Source organism: Grampus griseus (genome assembly GCF_964374135.1).
Source record: "Grampus griseus genome assembly, chromosome: X".
NCBI classification, from domain to species: Eukaryota; Metazoa; Chordata; class Mammalia; order Artiodactyla; family Delphinidae; genus Grampus; species Grampus griseus.
Genome location: NC_138999.1, coordinates 1,730,536 through 1,753,535, shown reverse-complemented (window position 1 = coordinate 1,753,535; position 23,000 = coordinate 1,730,536). Strand labels below are relative to the sequence as shown.

Sequence of the window (23,000 nt, the reverse complement as noted above, 5' to 3'; positions counted from 1 at the left end):
CGCAGATTCGATCCCTGGTCAGGGAACTAGGATCCCGTATGCTGTGCGGTACAGAAAAAAAAAAAAAAAGAATTAGAAAGAAACAGAAGTGAGTTATACCGAGTTGGTTTGGGTCCCTGTGAAGTCTGCGAATTGGGTGGAGGGTGGTGACAACGGGTCACACATCACTCCAGCGGAAGTCTCCATTTCCGGCCAACCTATCATCTAAAAAGAAAGAGCAAACGCCAAGTTAGGACAACCCTTCGTGCAAATACAAACACCCAATCAATGCTTTTCTGCCTCCAAATACGGCAAATATGGCTCAGAGGAGCTCGCCAATGCCTGTGTCTGCTGCTTCGTCTTGGGCTCCTTGCATCTAAGCAGGACCACATGATGAATTCTCACCCACGGCGTTGAGGAGATGTGACCTGAGTCCACCCCAGACTGGGTGCTGAGGTGGGGGACACGTTTCCTACCCTCTGCCCCACAGGTCAGGTGAAGAGCAATGTCCCTTGGCAGACAACCTCTTCCAATTTCAGCCGGGATTCCACAGGAAAACGAAACCCTACGGAAAACCATTTGAGCGACTAGTTTCTCGGCTCTCCCAAGGGTGGTACGTAGCAAAGATCATCCCAGAGGCACAGGACGCGACTTAATGCATTACAGGCGGTGGGTGGCTTCCTCGTGGGAGCCTAACCCTTTCTTAAGGAGCCGCCGTGGACAAGGGCTTCCTTGGATGGTGATGGAGCAGAGGCCAAGGGGAGGAATCCTGGATCCCCGCAAGACCGCATGGACCACAGCACAGCTTTACCGCCTGGGCTGAGTGTGACACGCACCAGAAATACACTTGTATGTATTTGGGGGGCTATTTCTTACAGTAGCTAGCCCACCCCGATGAATTCAGGGTTGGGGGCCGAGGCCGCGCCCCCAGGCTGCAGCCCATTCAAGTCCAAAGGCTCCAGCAATGTAACTACAGAGAAGAGAACGCGGACACAGCTGCCCATCCTCACGGCAAACACACGGCAGGAATCGTGTCGTGGGCTGGGCTGACCCCGACTGTGGCGGTCAGACAGAGCTTCCTCCATGCGGGGAAGGCAGATTCCCCAGCCACTGCCCCAGAGATTCTGAGTGAGTTGACCTGACGCGGAGGCTGGCAACTCACACTCCCAGCTCCCAAATCTCTGGTACCGGCTTTCCCGTCTTGGAGAAAGGGCAGGTCATCCCTGTATTAGCGGAGGCACCTACGTATACGTCCAAAGGCTATTCACAGAGTGACGTAGGAAGACCAAAGAGTGGGCCACCCTCATGCAGCTTACTGTCTAAGGAGAGAGATGAATGTCCCACCAATAACAACTATAAGATGACAATCCTGTAAAATTCTGCAAAGGAAAATGACAGAGAACCAAGGGCAGGTTTATCAAGGTCAGATCGACCTCGTCAGGAGGGGTAAGGACTCCTGAAGCAGTAACATCTGGAACAAAGTTTGAAAGATGAGCAGGAGACGTGGGGAGAAAGAGACAATGGTGAGAAAGCAGGACAGCACGCACGTGCAAATGTCCTGAGGCAGAGGTAAAGGAGGACATCAGGAAACTGAAGTAAGTTGGCAGTAAAAAGTGCACAAAAGTACATTTTTGGTGAAATTCAGTAAAAACATTTTTAATGTAGAAGAGAACACTGTGTTCATAAAGTTGCTCTTTTTAAATTTTGCTTTTTCTCTCTCGTCAACTTGAAAGTGCCAATTAAAATACAGGCTCATAAAAAGGAACAAAATCATGCCATTTGCAGCAACATGGATGGACCTAGAGATGATCATACTCAGTGAAGTAAGTCAGAGAAAGACAAATATCGCATGATATCACTTACATGTGGAATCTACAATATGACACTCATGAACTTATCTATAAAACAGAAACAGGCTCACAGATACAGAGAACAGACCGGTGGTTGCCAAGGTTGCGGGGGAGGGATTGATCAGGAGTTTGGGATTAGCAGATGCAAACTATTATATATAGGATGGATAAATGACAAGGTCCTACTGTAGAGCACAGGGAACTATGTTCAATATCTTGTGATAAACCATCATGGAAAAGAATATGAAAAAGAACAGATACATGTATAACAACCACTTCGCCGTACAGCAGAAATTAACACAACACTGGAAATCAACTATAATTCAATAAAATATTAAAAAAAAAATAAAAACAAAAAATATGGGCTCATTCTTCCTGATCTTGATTATGTACGTGAAAGCCAAAAATAAAATTAAGTTCTAATAATTACAGTAGAAAATAAAATGATAACTTTATCCAAAACATGAAAGGCCAGGATAATAACAGCCCCTTTGTATTAGGTGTTCAACACTGGTCCCTAAATTAAACTCATAAACTTGTTACGCATTATTCCTTTTAATCTCACAACAACCCCATGACGTAGAGAGTCTGATCCCTTCTCTTACTGAGGAAAAGTTGAACTTTCAGACAGAGATACTCGTTAAACATGCCAGATGTAGCAAGGGAGAGAGGGGGGATTTGAATTCACACCGCTCTGACTACCAAGCCCTCTACGAGCCCTATTCAATCCACATCATTAATGCATCCTAAGTCTCCCTGGTGTACAAAACACCAAAACAACCTTTAGGGAAAAAAAAATGACGAATGAGATAATTGCACTACCTACAAATAATAAATACCATAAAAATAAATAATTTCCTCATCCAATCAGGGTTGGGTAGTGGAATTTTCTAGTTTGAATCCTAACACCCATTGAAAAAAAGAAACTGCATAAATTACTTACTGTCTCTGAAACTCAAGTTCTTGAATCATACACAGCACGGACACTCGATGTAACGGACAAACGAAGCAGTTGGCCTGGCAAACGGTTAATCGCCAACAGATGTGAGTAATCTCAGAAAGATTAGTTGAACTGGATTGGGGAAAATGTCAATTTTGTCAGCTTAATTTCTCTCAAGAAAGAACACATAAATAAATTCCACGTGGGCCATCATGAAACTCTATCCTTCCTTGGAAGAGATTTAACTCAGGGTCATTTACTTGATAAGAAAGGATGAACTAATAATACAACTTTTCCACTTGTCTTCTGCAGATGTGTTAGGCTCTTACAAATTTAAACAGGAAAAGAAGTTATGTCAACTCACGCTAACATTTCTGAACAAGACCCCTAGACGTAGATACAAACTTCTGAACAAGACCCCTAGACACAGATGCAAACTACTATATATAAAATAGGTGAACAACAAGGATTTACTGTATAGCACAGGGAACTATATTCGATATCTTGTAATAAGCTATAATGGAAAAGAATATGAAAAAAAATATATGTACATATATATGTTTAATTGCTGTACACTTGAAACTAACACAACATTGTAAATCAACTATACTTCAATAAAAAAAAGAGGAAAAAAAAACAATGAACGTTAACAACTAAAATATAAACTGAAACAGTAATAGTAAATATTCCCCTTACTCTTCCTAGCCACAAACAGGGACGTCTTTCTTCACATGTGCAGAAAGCCAGGAGAGAATTCCAAGACAAGGATTTGATACTATGACGGTGCAATGCCAGCCTTTCAGCCAACGGCTGGCAGGCTTACGAACACACCTACATAAAATGTGACTTCTGCATTTATTTTCCTCCTGAGATGATCAGTATTTCACTGATCCACACCCCTAACTAGCTGCTGCAAGCTTGGGTCACCTTGAAAAGAGAGACTCTCAGATTGGAAACAATTCAGAGGATTCTCAGGTCAAAGAAGACAGAGCCGCTGAAGGATGGAAAGTAGCTTGAGAATCCAGTGACTCTAAGCCCAGAAAGATGAACGCGGAAAGAGAGCATCGTAAAGCCAGACTGTGTGGGGAACGGACCGCCAACAGACAGACACAGAGTGCTCACATACACAGCCCGAGCAGGTAAGTTTAGGACACACGATGAAGACACACTCCTCTGCATCATGGGCTATCATCTTGTGAACGTTATGACTGCAAGAGGTGGTGAAAACTAAAAAGTGTAAATATACAAATCTATTCAAGAACCGAAGAGGGATTTTTCCACTTTCATCAATGGGTGAAGCTACTTGTTTCCCGGTAAACCTCCTGCCAAAAGCAACTTAAAATTCTAGACCAAAAAAAAAATATATATATATATATATACATATACACACACACACACACACACATTTCTTTTATTTCCCCTCGAGGCAACTGAAAGGCTATAGCCCTGAGGAGCCCATAAATAATGAGGTATCCAAGAGGGACACTCTAAACACAAGCTTTCATTTAGGACTCCACTGAAAAGAGAACCAGCAAAAGACCAACCTTCACAAACACCAAAACCCAATTTCACTCCAACTCAACCTCTAATAGCATGTGGGCAAACCATCTCTATGAAAACTTCCTACTGAGAAAAGAAAAACAACACATAAGAAATGCTCTCTGAGTCTGCCTGCCGATGCAGGGGACACGGGTTCGTGCCCCGGTCCGGGAAGATCCCCCATGCCGCAGAGTGACTGGGCCTGTGAGCCATGGCCGCTGAGCCTGCGCGTCCGGAGCCTGTGCTCTGCAACGGGAGAGGCCACAACAGTGAGAGGCCCGTGTACAGCAAAAAAAAAAAAAAAAAAAAAGAAATGCTCTCTGGGTGATCCTGTGATTCAGAGCCTCAGAGGATCCCTGCCATTTTTCCATACACAACGTCTTGCAGTCAATCAGAAATCAACCAGCACGCAGCGAGACAAGACCAAAGGCGTGAAAATCAAGAGAAAACGAAATCAAAGCACAAAACCAGATCCATGTGAGACACAGATGTATGGTGGACGGCACACAGACTGTAACTGAACGTGGAAAATACTTTAAATGATGGGACAAGTTGGAGAGTTTCAAGGGGGTACTGAAAACCCCCTCGTAAACATTTGGCGTTTATGTGGACTAAAAACACGATAGTTGAAATAAAGTGTGCAGAATGTGGGTTTAACAGCTGATTAGACACAGCCAAAGAGAAGACTGGTTAACTGGAAAACAGGCCAGTAGACAGAAGCACGGGAAGACAGATGGGAGAAGTGTGTCACAGACACATGGGATGCGATGAAATTCCTACTGTAGATGTCATTGGAATCACAGAAGGATAGGGAAGTGGGAAGAGGAGAGAGACACAGACAGAGAAAGAAAGGGCAGAAGGAATACAGTTTCAATAAGTGCTACAAACCCAAACAGGGTAAATTCAAATGATAATAAAAAGTCATTATGATAAAAACCGGAGCCTAAGAGAAAGATGTTAAAAGCAGACCAAAAAGACATATGACCTTCAAATGTATAAACATAAGACTGGGAGATGAATTCTTGGAGAAATAATGGAAGTCAGATGATTTTGAAACGTCTTCCGAGTGTCACTGTAAGGGAATTGCCAAGTAAGAATTCCATCCCCTCGGTGGGAATATAAGTGGGTGTAGCCACTACGGAGAAGAGGATGGAGATTCCTTAAGAAACTAAAAACAGAGTTACCATATGATCCAGCAATTCCACTCCTGGGCATGTATCCAGAAAAGATGAAAACTCTAATTTGAAAAGACACATGCATCCCCATGTTCACAGCAGCACTATTCACAAGACGTGGAAGCAGCCTAACTGTCCACCGACAGATGAATGGATAAAGAAGACGTGTACATATATAAGACGTGGTACATGTATACAATGGAATATTACTCAGCCATAAAAAAGGAATGAAATAACGTCATTTGCAGCAACATAGATGCAAGTAGAGATTGTCATACTGAGTGAAGTAAGTCAGACAGAGAAAGACAAATACCATACGATATCACTTATATGCAGAATCTAAAAAAACGGTACAAATGGACCTATTTACAAAACAGAAACAGACTCACAGACATAGAAAACAAACGTACAGTTACCAAAGGGGAAGGGGGGGGATAAATTAAGAGTTTGGGATTAGCAGACACACATTACTATATATAAAATAGATAAACAAGGACCTACTGTTTAGCACAGGAAGCTATATTCATTATCTTATAATAACCTATAATGGAAATGAATCTGAAAAAGTATATATATATATATGTATATATATATATGTGTGTGTATATATATATATATATATATATATATATATATATATATATATATGACTGAATCACTTTGTTGTACACCTGAAACCAACACAACACTGTAAATCAACTATACTTCAATTTTAAAAATATACGTATATACCATTTCCCAAGGGGGGGAGGAACCCATAGGATTAGTGACTCCAAAAACAGAGCCACCTAGTAACGTGTGAGTATCTGACTGATGGCCAAGGAGACATGACAAAGCAGTGGAGATGTAACAGTTTTGACTGCAAACCATGCTGAGTTCATTACAGATCCACACATAACAGTGATGTATGTGGACCCCAAACTCATTCATCACGTAACATCAATTCCAGATCAATTATATACTTGAATGTAAAAAGAATAAAAAATCCATAAGACGTCAGAGGTGATTAGCTTTATGACCCTGATTTAGAGACAGATTTCCTAAAAGGTAAACAAAACCCACTCCTCATATAGGAAACATTAACAAATTGGTCTAAACTAGGTACTTCTTTTCATCCAAGGATACCATTTAGAAATTAACCATAGCAAAAACAGCCAACAACTTCAAAAAAACAAGGAAAGGCATCCCTAATCTTTCCACTAACTGCATTTCCCAACCCAAGAGGCTATAGGACAGGACACTTGGCTGAGAAGATAACAAACTGCAAAAATATTTATCTAACACACATGCCTTTATATGGGAAATAAATGAGATATTCAACTTTTTTTTTTTTTTTTTTTTTTTGCGGCACGCGGGCCTCTCACTGCTGCGGCCTCTCCCGTTGCGGAGCACAGGCTCCGGACGCGCAGGTTCAGCGGCCATGGCTCACGGGCCCAGCCGCTCCGCGGCATGTGGGATCTTCCCGGACCGGGGCACGAACCCGTGTCCCCTGCATCGGCAGGCAGACTCTCAACCACTGCGCCACCAGCGAAGCCCAAGATATTCAACTTTTGAAAACGGAGACCTACTCCTCGACACTGCCATGGCTATACATACAAAGGCTGCTACTTGGAATAAGGATCCCAGATCCAGACACCCAGCTCTTCCGCAGTTACAGGAATTTATGAAAATAATCGTTTTTTTTTTGGTTTTTTGGACTGGTTCCAAATCCCCAAAATGAAGAACCCAGAGTGAATCATTCAATGGATGGCCGGTAGGTGGCAGCAATGCTGCATAATTAATGACAAAGATGGCCTGGGAGTGCAAAATAATGAAATATACACACACACACCGCAAAAAAGCACCCCTTCCTTAGAGAAGGGCAATGACCTTCTCATTTTTAGAGACACAAACTAGGTGGCTTAAAACAATGCCATCATCAAAAAATCTACAAACAATAAACGCTGGAGAGGGTGTGGAGAAAAGGGAACCCTCCTGCACTGTGGGTAGGAATGTCAACTGGTGCAGCCAGTGTGGAGAACAGGATGGACGTTCCTCAAAATACTAACAGTAGAGCTACCATATGACCCAGCAAGCCCACTCCTGGGCATAAACCCAGAGCAAACCATAATTAGAAAAGACACATGCACCCGTATGTTCACTGCAGCACTGTTTACAGTAGCCAGGACATGGAAGCAACCTAAATGTCCATCAACAGAGGAATGGATAAAGAAGGTGTGGCACATACATACAATGGAATATTACTCAGGCATAAAAAAGAATGAAATAGTGCCATTTGCAGAGACATGGATGGACCTAGAGACTGTCATACAGAGTGAAGTAAGTCAGAAAAAGAGAATCAACTATCGTGTAATATGGCTTCTGTGTGGAATCTAGAAAGATGATACAGAGGAACTTATTTGCAAAGCAGAAACAGAGACCCAGATGTAGAGAACAAACTTATGGTTACCGGGGGGGAGGGAAGGTGGGGTGGGATGAATTGGGAGATTGGAATGGACATACATACACTACTATATATAAAATAGATAACTAATGAGAACCTACTGTAGAGCACAGGGAACTCTACTCAGTGCTCTGTGGTGACCTAAACGGGAAGGGAGTCCAAAAAAGAGGGGATATATGGATACGTAGAGTTGATTCACTTAGCTGTACAGCAGAAACTCACGCAACATTGTAAAGCAACGACACACTAAAAGAAATTAGTTTTAAAAAACGGACACAAGAATTGTGCTCTGGTGCTGCTGAACAGGAACAGTATACCGTACAGTGCTTAGGGCTGCACCTGGCAAAAGAATCAACCTTCAGGAAGTGTGAAAAGCAAAACAAAAAAAAAACAATGCAGACTGATGACGTTAACAGTTCTGGAGGTCAGACGTCCACGCTGGGTCTCACTGGGCAGCTGTCCTTGGCAAGGCTGAGTTCCTTCTGGAGGTTCTAGCCAATGGCCCATTTCTTCGCCTCTTCCAGCTCATAGAGGCACCTGTGGCTCCAGTACACCTTCAAAGCCAGAAGCTCACATCTTCCCATCGCTCCCCGTCTCACTCCTGCTTCTCTCCCATCTCATCAAGCTTCCTTTCGCCTCCCTCTTAGGAGAACCCTCGCGACGACACTGTGTCCTCCCCGGATAAGCCAGGACCACGTCCCCACGTCAAGGTCCTTAACTCAATCCCGCCTGCAAAGACCCCGTTTCCATATAAGGCAGCATTTCCAGCTTCCAGGGATTAGATGCAGCTGTCATTGGCTTTACTGTGACGTGCAATTTTGCCATTTTCTCTAAAGAAACTCAGGAGGCCCTAATACCACAGAGCAGACTGAAGACAGGTTCCTCCCGTCCCCCCAGCCCCTCCCCGGGACCCCGGGGAGTATCCTCTCTGCTTCATCTCGCGGGGGAACCAGCGTCTGTGTCCCCATCGCACCGGTGCGAAGAGCACATACTTACATCTTCCACAGGGCATGCGTCAGGCGAAGCGGGGGTCTCCTCCACCACCACCATGGTGCTCTCAGGCCAAGGCTGGCGGGGCCCCTCCGCCCAATTGGTACAGGGCTCCCCGGAGCGGGGCACAGCATTTGCACACGACCCCTCAGCAGTGGGCGCTGAACTTGAACAAGGCACCCCAGCGCCCCCGAGGTGAGCCTGCAAGAAAAGGTATTCACAGTTAGCAAGGTCCTCCTGACATCTTTGCCAATCTCCCGCTGCCCATCCCCTCCCCTGTGTGGCCAGTGGTCCCCAGTGCCGACATTCGCGTTCACATTACTGCTCCAGGTAGGAAGGACCCCCAGGCACAGGGTCTCCACGTTTTACTCTTAGAACCACCTGACTTGGTCTTATTTTCCTTCCTAGCCAACCCAGTACCTCGCATACTGCTTTGCAGAAAAGAACAGCAACTTCCTATCAAGAATCTGAATAAACTCCTACTCATTCGTGTCGCATGGTCAGAGAAAGCTTTAGTTCTCTTGAAAAGCAGCACCCAGGTGCACCAAACAGAAACCATAGTAAAAACGCTAAAATGTGAACTCGTTTCAAGATCCCAACGCAAGCATCTGCGGACACTGCACTCCGTTGTACCGATACATGCACTAGTCAAAAACTGACCAGGAAATAAAATTTCCTGGGACCTTATTTTAAAAGGTCTTTGGGGCTTCCCTGGTGGCGCAGTGGTTGAGAGTCCGCCTGCCGATGCAGGGGACACGGGTTCGTGCCCCGGTCCGGGAAGATCCCACATGCCGCGGAGCGGCTGGGCCCGTGAGCCATGGCCGCTGAGCCTGCGCGTCCGGAGCCTGTGCCCCGCAACGGGAGAGGCCACAACAGTGAGAGGCCCGCGTACCGCAAAAAAAATAAATAAATAAATAAATAAAATAAAAAATAAAAGGTCTTTGGCAAGGCAGGTGCCTCCCTGTTAAGTCCACTGCAGGGGGACTTCCCTGGTGGTCCAGTGGGTAAGATTCCGCGCTCACAACGAAGGGGGCCCAGCTTCGATCCCTGGTCGGGGAACTAGATCCTGCATGCATGCCACAACTAAGAAGTCCGAGTGCCACAACTAAAGATCCCACAGGCCACAACTAAGACCAGTTGCAGCCAAAAAAAAAAAAAAAAAATTCACTGCAGAAACTCTACTATGGACAGCATGTAGGGTTACAGTTATAAAAAATCAAATGGGGCTTCCCTGGTGGCGCAGTGGTTAAGAATCCGCCTGCCAATGCAGTGAACATGGGTTCGAGCCCTGGTCCGGGAAGATCCCACATGCCGCGGAGCAACCAAGCCCGTGCGCCACAACTACTGAGCCTGCGCTCTACAGCCCGCGAGCCACAACTACTGAAGCCCGTGCGCCTAGAGCCCGTGCTCCGCAGCCAGAGAAGCCACCGCAATGAGAAGCCCGCGCACCGCAACAAAGAGTAGCCCCTGCTCGCCACAACTAGAGAAAGCTTGCACACAGCAATGAAGACCCAACGCAGCCGAAAATAAAAATAAAATAAATTAAAAAAAAAAGAAACCACCTCCGAATGCTACTTCCATCGAGGAGGGAAAGTGGAAAACGCCCCCTCCAATGACATTTGTAATCAATCATCTTTAGCCACTTAATCTGTGAGGGGCTCTTTCTCTGATGAAGGCAGCTAATTTAAATAATGATTTTTATGCATCAGCCCTGTTAAATCACAGCAGCAATTCTGCTCATGAAACATTTACGGTTTTACACCAAAAAAAAAAAAAAAAATGGTGCCTGCCTCTTTCAGCATCCTCCTGCATTAAATATAGGCTGTAGACGCAGAAGGAAAACTAGCACAAGACCTAAAGTTGGGCTGGCCATTAACTTCCAACTATGGTCTTTCTTTCTTGCGACGAAATGACGTATCTTTCCTTGCCTGAGCCCTTCCTGGGGTGTATCAACATTATTTACCACCTTCTAATTCCATCCTTTTTCAATGAACATGTCTATAAACATTGAACTTTTAAAAAACCTTATTTCTTTCATTAATGTAGGCCTTGACAGATTTTTTTAAAATATGTAACTTGGTGAGGAATTCCCTGGCGGTCCAGCGGTTAGGACTCTGCACTTTCACTGCTGAGGGGGTGGGTTCAATCCCTGGTCAGGGAACTAAGATCTTGTAAGCCAGAAAAAAAGAATTTGGAATAAAAAGTGACATTTTAAAAATAAATAAATAAAAATATAACTTGATAATTGCTTAAGATATCCTAAATCTGTCTTTCCTGAAACATAAAAAATGAGAAGAGGGACTTCCCTGCGGGCACAGAGGTTAAGAATCCACCTGCTAACGCAGGGGACACGGGTTCGACCCGTGGTCTGGGAAGAGCCCACATGCCACGGAGCAACTAAGCCCGTGCGCCACAACTACTGAGCCTGCGCTCTAGAGCCCGCGAGCCACAACTGCTTAACCCGCACACCTAGAGCCTGTGCACCGCAACAAGAGAAGCCACCGCAATGAGAAGCTCGTGCACCACAGCGAAGAGTAGCCCCCACTCGCCGCAACTAGAGAAAGCCCACGTGTAGCAACGAAGACCCAACGCAGCCAAAAATAAATAACTTAATTAATTTTTAAAAAAGAATAAAACCACTTATAAAAAAAAATGAGAAGAGACTCCAAAAAAAGAGGGAGGAACGTGTATTTGAAGAAAACCCACAGGTGTGGATCACGGAGAGTTTATCCCCGGTCTGAACTCTTGGATGTCAAGGGTATTGTGTGCTTACTGTGTGTCCTGGAGATGTCTGTTCGTCCTCGTGCAGGATATTTTCATAAAGAGGCAGAATGCTGCGGTGGTAAATCCCCCACCAGAGGTTAAGGAAGGACGTCTGATGCTGGCTGACAGACCCAGAGCCCTCCTCCAAGACGGAGCCCGTCTGGGGATTGTACTTGTAGTTCCAAGGCTTCGTGGACCCCAAAAAGTGGACCACCTTCGCGCTCGAGCCGAATCTGAGGAGGAAACACAAAGCATCCGGCCTTCCTCTTGGAAGTGACCACACACAGAGAGCCTGTGACAACCACAGGACTCATCACAGACAGCGGGACGTAAAGATGCATCTCAACGAGTTATGGACGATCCTGTCATTAACGACCGCCTAGACTTGCGGTAAAAATAACTGCTTCATCAATCCACGTTTGCAGCCTTTCATTTTCCACAGACCAAGAAACATGATCATAACTCACTTGGGATGTTCCCCAAAACGGGAAGAAGAAATCAGGAGTCTTTTAGAAAGATGGGCAGTACTGTAGCCCAAATCATCTTATCCTGAAAATGATAAAAACTTTAAAAAGTTGATTTTATAATAGATAACGCAAGCTGCAGACCAGAAAACTGGCTTCTTGTACAAGATGGTGAACTTTACCCTCTCGACCTTTTTTTTTTGTTCATTATCACCACTCTCACCAACCTCGAAACTTTTTAAACAATTTTTTCTTAATTGCTTTCCTATGACATTTTAATATCATATTTGCCTTGTATATCTACATTCTGTAGGTACAGCCGTGCTTTTTACATTAAAAAGGATATGATGGCTTTACACCCCACAAACCAGTGTCTGCCTCCTTGGGGGCAGTGCAGCCCCTATTAAAAAAGCACGCTCAAAATCTTCTCAGATTTCCCATTTTCACTTATAACAATGTCCCCTAGAGCAGAGGATCTCACACATTTGGTTCTAGGACCTCTTGACATTCTTACAAATCACAGAGGAACAAAAAATGTTTGTTCACGTGGATTCCATCTGTCCATATTCACCGCAACAGAAGTTAAAACTGAGAAATTAGAAAACCCGTGTACCAACTCATTAAAAAACCGTGGGCCCATTATATGTTAACATAACTTTTATATTTTTTCATAAAGTGTAACTATAACTATATATTACTATATACCTTTTAAATGTGTAAAAAGTGACATCTTTCATATCTCTTCATAAACTATAACTATATATATATTTTTAAAATGCGTAAAATGCCACATCTTTCGTATCTTTTCATAAAATATAACTCTCTATATAACTATATTTTTAAAAATTTGTAAAACGAGTGACACTGCCTGTTTTACGAGGAGACGGTTGGTTTCTCATATCTGCACCTGCATTCAGTACAATGCTTTTTTATCACATCATGTCATGGCGTTTCTGTAAAATCCCACTGTCCAATTGTGAGAAAACAAGAGTGAAAAGATGAAAATGACATGTTAAAATTAAGTTTTTAAAAGTCGCTTTGACTTCAAAGACCCTTGAGAGAGGGGCGGGGAACCCCTGGGGGTTCCCTGGGCAACACTTTGGGAACCACTCTCATTAAGCCTAGCTGCCTTGATGACCTATCATGTAAAGCAATAAATAAGCGAGCAGAAGGATGATCTGGTTTTTTTTTTTTCCTTCAAAATGCCAAAAGGTGATATTAGATTCTGAGAGAGGATGGTGGACCAGGTCTAGAAGAATTGGGCTTGGCATGAAACTCACTGTTTGAAAGCAGGGCTGTAGGTGTAGGCCGTGTTGCTACTCAAGTTATAAATGAATGGCAAGTGTTTCTGGATGTCTGCTGTGGACCAGTTGCTGAAGAAACTGTTCAACAAGCCTTGGTCTGCCCCTAGAGAGTTAACAAACAGACAAAGAAGTTAATAAAGAATGGTACAGTGCACCAGGAGAATGCAAGACATGTGTGAAGACTTCATGGAAAGACACGGGTATCCCAGCGCACAAATTACATTTCCTCTCTCAACCCACTAAAACATGGTCGTTGTCTCAAAAGTGACGGATAACCCACACCATTCATTTAAAAAGTGCATAGTCTCGGGACTTCCCGGGTGGTCCAGCAGTAAAGAATCTGCCTTCCAATGCAGGGGATGCAGGTATGATCCCTGTCCGGGAACCAAGATCCCACATGCCATGGGGCAACTAAGCCCACGCGCTACAACTACTGAGCTCGCACACCTCAACGAGAGAGCCCATGTGCTGCAAACTACAGAGCTCATGTGCTCTGGACCCCGCACACCACAATTAGAGACAGGAAAAAAAAAACACAAACACCACAACTAGAGAGAAGCCCGCATGCCACAAAGAAGAATCCACAGCTCAACCAAAGATCCTGCGTGCCACAACTAAGACCCAAAGCAGCCAAACAAAGAAAATAAAATGAAATAAAAATAAAAAGTGCATAGTCTCTCCAGAATTCTCCACCGATGGTGCAAACAATTAATAATAAAATCGCACACGGTCTCCAAAATTCTCCACCCCTCCCCAGGGAATTCTATCTGGTATTGACAATCGCTGTTCCCATCAATTTTGCCAACTTTGTTACCTAGAAGGAATTTTTCTTTTCTTTTTTCTATCAATGTTTATTATTATGTCTTTATTGAGGTATAGCTGCTGTACAATAGTATGTAAGTTACAGGTGTATAATACAGTGATCACAATCTTTTAGACATTATACTCCATTTATAGACATTATAAAATCTTGGCTCTGTTCCCAGTGTTGTACAATATGTCCCTGTAGCTTATTTTATACCTAATAGTTTGTACCTCTTAATCCCCTATCCCTATTCTGCCCCCCATCACCACTGATAAACACTCATTTGTTCTCTGTATTTATGAGTCTGCTTCTTTTCTGTTATATTCACTAGTTTGTTGTATTTTTTAGATCCACATATAAGTGATACCATACAGCATACAGCATTTGTCTTTCTCTGTCTGACTTGTTTCATTTGGCATCATGCCCTCCAAGTCCATCCATGCTGCTGCAAATGGCAATATTTCATTCTTTTTCATGGCTGAGTAATATTCCATTGTGTAGATGCCACATCTCTTTTATCTACTCATCTGTGGACACTGATGTTGCTTCAATAGCTTGACTACTGTAAATAGTGTTGCTATGAACACTGGGGTGCACGTGTCTTTACAAATTAGTGTTTCTGGGTTTTTTTTGGATATATGCCCAGAAGTGGAATTGCTAGATCATATGGCAGTTCTCGTTTTAGTTTTTTGAGGAAACTCCATCCCGTTTTCCACAGTGGCTGCACCAATCTACATTCCAATTTTTCAATAGTCTACCATTTTCTTTCCCATTACAAAAATTCTAGTATTTTTCCCGTGTACTAACGCCTGTTCAGGCAACTGTCTGGTTTCAGTTCATTCTCCCCTTTATTCTATATCGGGGTTGGCCAACGAAGGCTTCAACCCATTTTTGTAAATAAAGTTTTATTGGAACACATCCACGCTCATTTAAGTCCTGTCAATGGCTGATTTCATCTTACAACGACAGGGATAAATATCTGTCACAGAGATGAGACGCCCCACGATGCTGAAAACATTAATCACCTGGTCCTTTTTTATTTTATTTTGGCTGCGCCGTGAGGTCTGCGGGATCGTAGTTCCCCAACCAGGGATGGAACCCGTGCCCCCTGAAGTGGAAGTGCGGAGTCCTCACCACTGGACCATCAGGGAAGTCGCCTATCGGGCCCTTTAGAGAAAGGCTGTCCACACATCCTATGTGATCAGGACTGAGGAGTTCTCCCTTCTACCCATCAAAGATATTTTCAACGGTCCTCTCTACTGTGTACTTACTTACTTATATCTTCATCTCTTCCTGCACTTGTTCTTCAATCCCCAACTTTAACTTGCCGCTCACAGATACGGGGTGGTGGGGACTATAGGTGTCGGTGGGGCAGAGGGATGTGTTCAGGCCCCATTCTCTCCCACAAATGTCCAGCTGCCCTTCACCTACCGTCAAAGCTGCCGTGGTCCGTGGCATGCCGCAGCAAGTGGCCATGTGTCTCCAGGGAAGGTTGGAAGACAAACACCCCGCTATTGAAGCAATCCGGCCATCCGGGATCCGGGGCCGCAGAAAGCTCTCTCCTACTGAACAGCTCATCGATATTGGACAGCACCTGGAGCAACAGAGCGTGGGGGACCCGTACGATCTCACAGGGAAGAACCAATCTGACTCCATATTAGACCTGTTTCTCTTAGTTTAACCTTTGTATTCTACTGCTTTTGCTGCAAGTTAATCACCAAAGGGATGTTGCCCATAAGCTTAAACAATACATAACGGCCCATCTCCGGGAACCCTGCCTCCGGTGCAATGAGTGTTAAGCTAAAATACCTCTGTTTCGCTCACAGGAAACCCTCATCAGGCCCACCTGTGAATGGCTGCAAGAAGGGAGAAATTCTGACCAGTAGCAGGACTTCAGCCCCTCCCCTTTTAGTATAAAAGCAGCTTGAATTCTAACTCAGGGAAGATGGGTCTTTGGGACACGGGTCCACCATCTTCCCGGTCTGCTGGCTTTCTGAATAAAGTCATTATTCCTTGCTCCAACACCTCATCTCTCAATTTACTGGCCTGTGTCGTGTGGTGAGCAGTACAAGCTTGGACTCAGGAACAGCGACGCTTCTCTTAACCTCTGGGGCACAAGTGAGAAATGCAACAGGAACTTCACAATGGGCCAGACAACGTTCAGTGATGGGAAACTTATACCCAATTTTTTGACTGACTCTCTTATTTTTTTTTATTTTTTTGCAGTACGCGGGCCTCTCACTGTTGCGGCCTCTCCCGTTGTGGAGCACAGGCTCCGGACGCACAGGCTCAGCAGCCATGGCTCACGGGCCCAGCCGCTCCGCGGCACATGGGATCTTCCCAGACCGGGGCACGAAGCCGCGTCCCCTGCATCGGCAGGCGGACTCTCATCCACTGCGCCACCAGGGAAGCCCCTGACTCTCTTCTTTTAGACTTATATTCAAAAGAGAAGAGTGTGTGTATAAGATTGCTCCCTGGTTTATTTCAAGGGTTTGAAGTAACACCGTCACTGAAATGCAATTATCACCTCAAGATTCTTAAGATCCTCCACGAAATGCTCTTAATTGTATATATTCTCTTTCCTCTAGCAAGTGTGACCTACAAGACTGGAAATCCATAAACAGAGAGGTCTGCAAGTCAATATCATATAATCCACTGTCTTCGAGAGCTTGACCACCAACAGCAGTTCTCTCCAACACCTACCGGCTTTCTGAACTGTGCTGTTTGGGAAAGAAATTACTCTGATTACGCACTTATTATCTTCCTCTCCACCCCCGTTTTCCTACAGAGCTGCTTTTGCACAACCAAGACAAGCTCGCATGTATCTCTGACACTCCAACCTCATTTCACATTTCGACTCTCCAATGGCTGCTCACGAACGTGCCCATCCTGGGCTCCTACACCAAAGGCAACTACCCCACATGACGATGGGGGATACCACAGCTTCAGAAGCCAGGTGTACCAGTCCCTTCAGGACTCTCTAATTTACAATCAAGAAAGAATACTTCTCTAATATTTTACCCTGTGTAGATAAAATAATGTGATTACAAACCCCTCCTCGGGAAGGAACATGCCTTCAAGCATCCCAGTATACTCAGCAGGGTCCACTGCAGTAGGTGTGTTCTATCTGATGTTTATCGACTAAACGATGTTGGTGATAGTGATGGACGTTACCTGGTGGGGACCCACCGGCACGAGCTAGCAGCTTGCTTAAGGAGGGAGCAGCATGGTCTTTGTCGGGGGTTCCTCAACAGGTGGAGGGTCTGGTCCTTGCCCTCCCTTGTACTCACCAGGGTATCTGCATCCAGGAAGACGCACTTGCTATAATGGGTGAGTGTCCAACAGTGAAGCTTGGTGAGGGTGACTCCGAGCTCAGGTCTCTTCAGAAAGGCCAGGTGGATGTAGTCTACACTGTCTATCAGGTTCACCTCGATGACCTCATCAAACACCCTCGAGAGGATCACCCTGGAAAAGACATGCCAAATCCCAGGAGAACAGCCCACCTTCTAACATGAGACATGCTGTCCCTTGCTGCTGCAGTCTTCATACCAGGCTTTATTTTCCCCATGTGGGTCTCGTGGCTTTGCCCACGTTCCATTCATGCTTAAAACTTAGGCAAACGTGAAAAGCAAGACATATTAAACTGTCTTAACACAGACTGATTCGGGTCATCTCTTAGGAAGGTACTTTCTCTTTCCAAAGTGCATGGGCAGTGAGAAGGGAAGGCTGAGGAGGTAGAAACCAACAGAAGCTCTCCATCAGTTTTTACTTTACATATTCAAAACCTACATCGCTTGTTGCATACAAGTTTTGAGACTCAAATTTTGAAAGAATGTACATTTCATCAAAATGAAATGTGCCTCTGTTCCATTAAAAATTTTTTTGCTTAAATTCTACTTCATCATTGCCTGGAATATCTTTGCGATGACAGAAAATTAAGAAGGTGCTAGAAAAAGGATAGGGGCATGTCAAAAGGATACAGTAAGTCAGTCAGGAGGAGGTCCCAGGAGCCAAAGCTGACGCAATTTGGGCAAGAAAACAAAAACAAACCTAGGGCTTCCCTGGTGGCGCAGTGGTTGAGAGTCCGCCTGCCAATGAAGGGGACACGGGTTCGTGCCCCGGCCCGGGAAGATCCCACATGCCGCGGAGCGGCTGGGCCCGTGAGCCATGGCCGCTGAGCCTGCGTGTCCGAAGCCTCTGCTCCGCAACGGGAGAGGCTGCAACAGTGACAGGCCCGCGTACCGCAAAAACAACAACAACAAAACCTAAAGTATAACATGAATATTCACGGATCCACACTGATATCACAAGTGAATACATAAGTAAATGGGGTAAAAGGGGTAGCTCTTCCTCCCAGAAGAATTCCAAGTAATAAATGTAGAAGGAATGATGGAAAGAGAAAAATCACCATTAGATGAACATCACAGTGGTAAGTGTTGCAGACAAAATTCACGGATGAACCCTAAAAGCAATGAGTAAAGGTTTTGAGGAGAAACAGCATGTTTTCATAGTCTAAAAGTACCTCTCCCAAGATATTTATCAATTACAAAGACAAAAATAATGATTTTACAGTAGAGATACCCCAAAGGAGACCAAGGTTAATGTCACCAGTACCAAGACATCACACACTCCACAATATCACGCACTGAAGAAGGTACTTTCTTCTTTGTAATTCTTTCCTACTTTTCATTGCTTGGTTTCGATTTTTTTCTCTCCCTTGTGTTTTTTGTTTATACCCTTTCTAGTCCTCTGGTGGCTGCCACCCTTAAACCCTCAACGCATCTATTTAACCTTACTATTTCCTATCAAATGTAACAACAGTTATCATCTATAACTTCGCCCCAGACAAGACAGGAATATTAGCGTACGTTCACCTGTCTCCCTCCTCTTTTAACCGCCAACCACCTCCCATGGGGACTGTTAATTCCAGGTTTTCGTAATTATTCACCCATACATTCCCAATTAACTCTCAATATTACTCGTTTATTTGTTTTGCACAGCTTCTTACATTCTATTTCTTCTTTCTTGGATTCACATTTCATTGTGCTTGAGTGTATCCTCAAGTAACTTTTTCTCAAAGGTCGTTGAGGGGTAAAACGGCTCAGCTTCTGCATATTTGAAACATCTTGATTTTGCTTTCAAACTGCATTTAGCTGAATACAGACATTTCATTTCAAAATTAGGTAGTCTAAGAGCTTTGAGGCATCAGCTGTCTCAACCAGGCTGAGACCTGAAATGCCTTTGGTACTTTTTCTTCTTTCTTCGTGCTCTGAAATGGTACCTTCTGTATCATCAACACTTGGGTTTCCTTCATTCATTCTGCTCAGTGCTCAGGGAACACCCACAATCTAAAATCCTTCCTCAGAGCTGAAGTAGTTCCTTGAATCCCTTCTCTCCACTCCTGTCCTTTCTGAAACTCCCAGTCTTGACAGATGCTGGAGCTTCTGAGTCTATCTTTTCTATTCCTTAGTAGCTTTTCCACTTCTACTCTACATTTGTGCTTTCACGTTGCACAGTATTCAAAGTAACTTTCTAAGAAAATACCACGCCATCACCAATTTCCTCCTGCTTTTTACCCAGTTATTTATGGCATTTATGGCATCCTCAAGATTGTATAAAGAGGGAGGTAGAGGGCCAAGAAATGTCATTCTACGTTACTACAAGTAGCACCTATGTCCTTATAGGCTTTTGTTCAGCTCTCCTTGCCTCCTTAACTTAAATTCCTGGAGGGAGAATTAAGTTTCAAGAATGCAATTTGTGTGAACCCACAAGCACATGCTACTGGGTCCCCTTCCCTGCAGAAAGACTCCCCCAGCCATGGATGTACCACACAGCCTGGAGGAATGGCAGTCTCTTGAACACCGCCGCCTGGTCATTTGGAGTCACAGGTCACTGTTTATGTCCTACTGCCCTGACTGCATCACAGAGCACCATTCCTCAACCCTACCAACGACCGCAAAATACATAACTGGTTCTACAACAGTGCAACTAGGTCTGCCTCAGTGAGCCTTTCCCAGTCTTTCTGTGACACTGTCCCTGAATATTTTACAGTTCATCATGAGTAGACTGAAAGACTGAAAAAACGTGCTGACAGCTTTGGACAGCTGAGGAGATAGGAATCTAGCAGAGAACAGACATGTCTGGTTTTTTTTGGCTTTATCAGTTCTATGTAACTGTTCCACGCACACCATGATTCAGGAGATGATGATGGGACCACAAAGAGGTCCCCCCCAAGGATGCGTGGCTACCCCCAGGGTCACCGTTCCCAACGCTGGTTCCACTGCAGCCCTTGGTCTGACCCTGAAGACCCAGCGGCCCGGGCACAGGGAAACGTCCGCTGCACACAAATGTATTTTCTTCTCTTTTCTTTCTCTTTGGGGCCTGCAGGAATCATCTTAGACAAGAAGAAATACACCTCGAGCATCCATTCATCTGAAACACTATTGGGAGAATGGGTGACGGCCAATCTGGTTAAAGACTAATGACAACACTTAATGTCAATGACTAAGGTCTGTGCACGCCCCCCCTCCCAAAACACCGACGTTTAAAAACACATTTGCCAGCCTGACGCGTCATACGTATCACTGAGCTGTTTGATGTGACAGGGCTTCAATGTCTGTGAAGACAGAGTACGTATCCCTTGGTCATGCCGTCTACCCTGGTTGTATCCATCCATCCATCTCTGCTTATCAATTGGAAGAGTTCTTTCATTATTCTACGGACAACACCCTCTCCTCGTTATAAATTTTGTAAATGGGCTCCCTAATTGGCTTGTTTTACCTTTTACGTTTACACAAATACATCTGACAAACAGCAGTTCTGGTACCCTTTGTTTTGTGTAATTAAAAATGGCAGACACGTGAAGCAGTCAACTATGTCAGTATCTGGAGACGTTTTTCGTTATCACAAAGGCAAGGAGGGTTGGCGCGGGGGGGGCGGTGCTCCTGGCACCTGGTGGGTGGAGACCAGGGAGGCTGCTACACACCCCACAGGGCACAGGACGCCCCGCATCCGAGGGTCATCCAGCCCCAGATGTCAGTCATGCCAAGATCTCGACTTCTAAGATTTTCCTACACTTTAAATTTTACCTTTATCTTCAAAATCTACCTGGAAATCATGTGGGTATGTGTTCAACTTTTATATAAAAGGATCACATCATTGCCTTTCTCTGATACAGCGATGTGATGAATTACAATGATAGATTTTTTTTCTTTTTTTTTTTTTGCGGTACACAGGCCTCTCACTGCTGTGGCCTCTCCCGTTGCGGAGCACAGGTTCCGGGCGCGCAGGCTCAGCGGCCATGGCTCACGGGCCCAGCCGCTCCGCGGCATGTGGGATCCTCCCGGACCAGCGCACGAACCCGTGTCCCCTGCATCGGCAGGCGGACTCTCAACCACTGCACCACCAGGGAAGCCCAATGATAGATTTTTATACAATGAACTATCCTTGCTTTCTTACAGCAAGCATCATTTCTTTCTTTTTTTGTCTTCTTTATTTTATCGAAGTACAGTTGATTTACAATGTTGTGTTAGTTTCTGCTGTATAGCAGTGACACAGTTATACATACGTATACATTCTTTTTCATATTCTTTTCCGTGACGGTTCATCACAGGATACTGAATATAGTTCCCTGTTCTATACAGTAGGACCCTGTTGTTTATCCAGCATCATTTATTTCTCTACTCCAGGCCTAGAGTTGCCTTGTTGATAATCTGTACTGGGGGGCTTTTCTCATCTATATGGAAACACAATCAAATCTGTAAATCAAGTTTCCGTATCAAGGTTAGCACAGTGTCTTAAAATAAAGGAACACATTGATTTTTTTCCCCCTAGGCTCTCAGATAGTTCTTTTTGCATGGAAATTAATTTATTGTGCCCAGTTTTACAGAACATCCCTTACAATTGCCCAGGCCCAGGTCCTTCCCCCAGATAAGCCTTTGATAACATCCTCCATTTCTCCCACTGTTACTGGTCCACAGAAGGGCTTCACTTCTTCTGGTGTCATGTGGACCATCTGAATTTCCCTAGAAGGATCAAGTATTTCCTACTTTCAATTTTATCAGCAAAGTGTTCCACGTAGTATTTAAGTTTAAAATTTAAGTCGCATCCAGCCACTGTGGAAAACAGTGTGGAGGTTCCTTACAAAACTAAAAACAGAGCTACCTTATGATCCAGCAATCCCACTCCTGGGCATATATCCGGAAAAAACTCTAATTCAAAAAGAAACATGCACCCCCCCCAATGTTCACAGCAGCACTGCTCACAGCAGTCAAGACATGGAAGTTACCTAAATGTCCGTCGACAGATGAATGGATAAAGAAGATGTGGTACATGTATACAATGGAATATTACTCAGCCATAACAAAGGATGAAAGGATGCCATTTGCAGCAACATGGATGGACCTAGAGATGGTCACACTAAGTGAAGTACGTCAGAGAAAGACATATAACATACGATAGCATTTGTACGTGGAATCTAAAATATGATACAAATGAACTTATTTACAAAACAGAAACAGACTCACAGACATGGAGAACAAACTTATGGTTACCAAAGAAGAAAGGGGGGAGGGATAAATTGGGAATTGGGGATTAAGAGATACACACTACTATATATAAAATAGATAACCAACAAGGACCTACTGTAGAGCACAGGGAACTCTACTCAATATCCTGTAATAACCTATAAGGGAAAACAATCTGAAAAAGAATATATACGTATGTACATATAACTGAATCACTTTCCTG

The 23,000-nt window shown here is 44.3% G+C and overlaps 1 protein-coding gene across 3 annotated transcripts in view; it reads right to left on the bottom strand.

Moving 5' to 3' along the window:
- The window catches only part of GYG2 (glycogenin 2), a 32,079-nt gene that overhangs the window by 4,921 nt on the left and 4,158 nt on the right, over positions 1 to 23,000 (bottom strand). For 2 of the 3 annotated variants that reach the window (XM_082681590.1, XM_082681591.1), the window contains exons 3-8: positions 17,543 to 17,717; positions 15,684 to 15,846; positions 13,424 to 13,550; positions 11,690 to 11,912; positions 8,923 to 9,117; positions 100 to 204 (exon numbers count right to left, since the gene is read on the bottom strand). In XM_082681590.1, coding sequence (XP_082537716.1) covers positions 100 to 204; positions 8,923 to 9,117; positions 11,690 to 11,912; positions 13,424 to 13,550; positions 15,684 to 15,846; positions 17,543 to 17,717 — 988 coding nt within the window. The remainder of the gene's footprint in view (positions 1 to 99; positions 205 to 8,922; positions 9,118 to 11,689; positions 11,913 to 13,423; positions 13,551 to 15,683; positions 15,847 to 17,542; positions 17,718 to 23,000) is intronic. The other variant, XM_082681592.1, reaches the window with a different exon arrangement.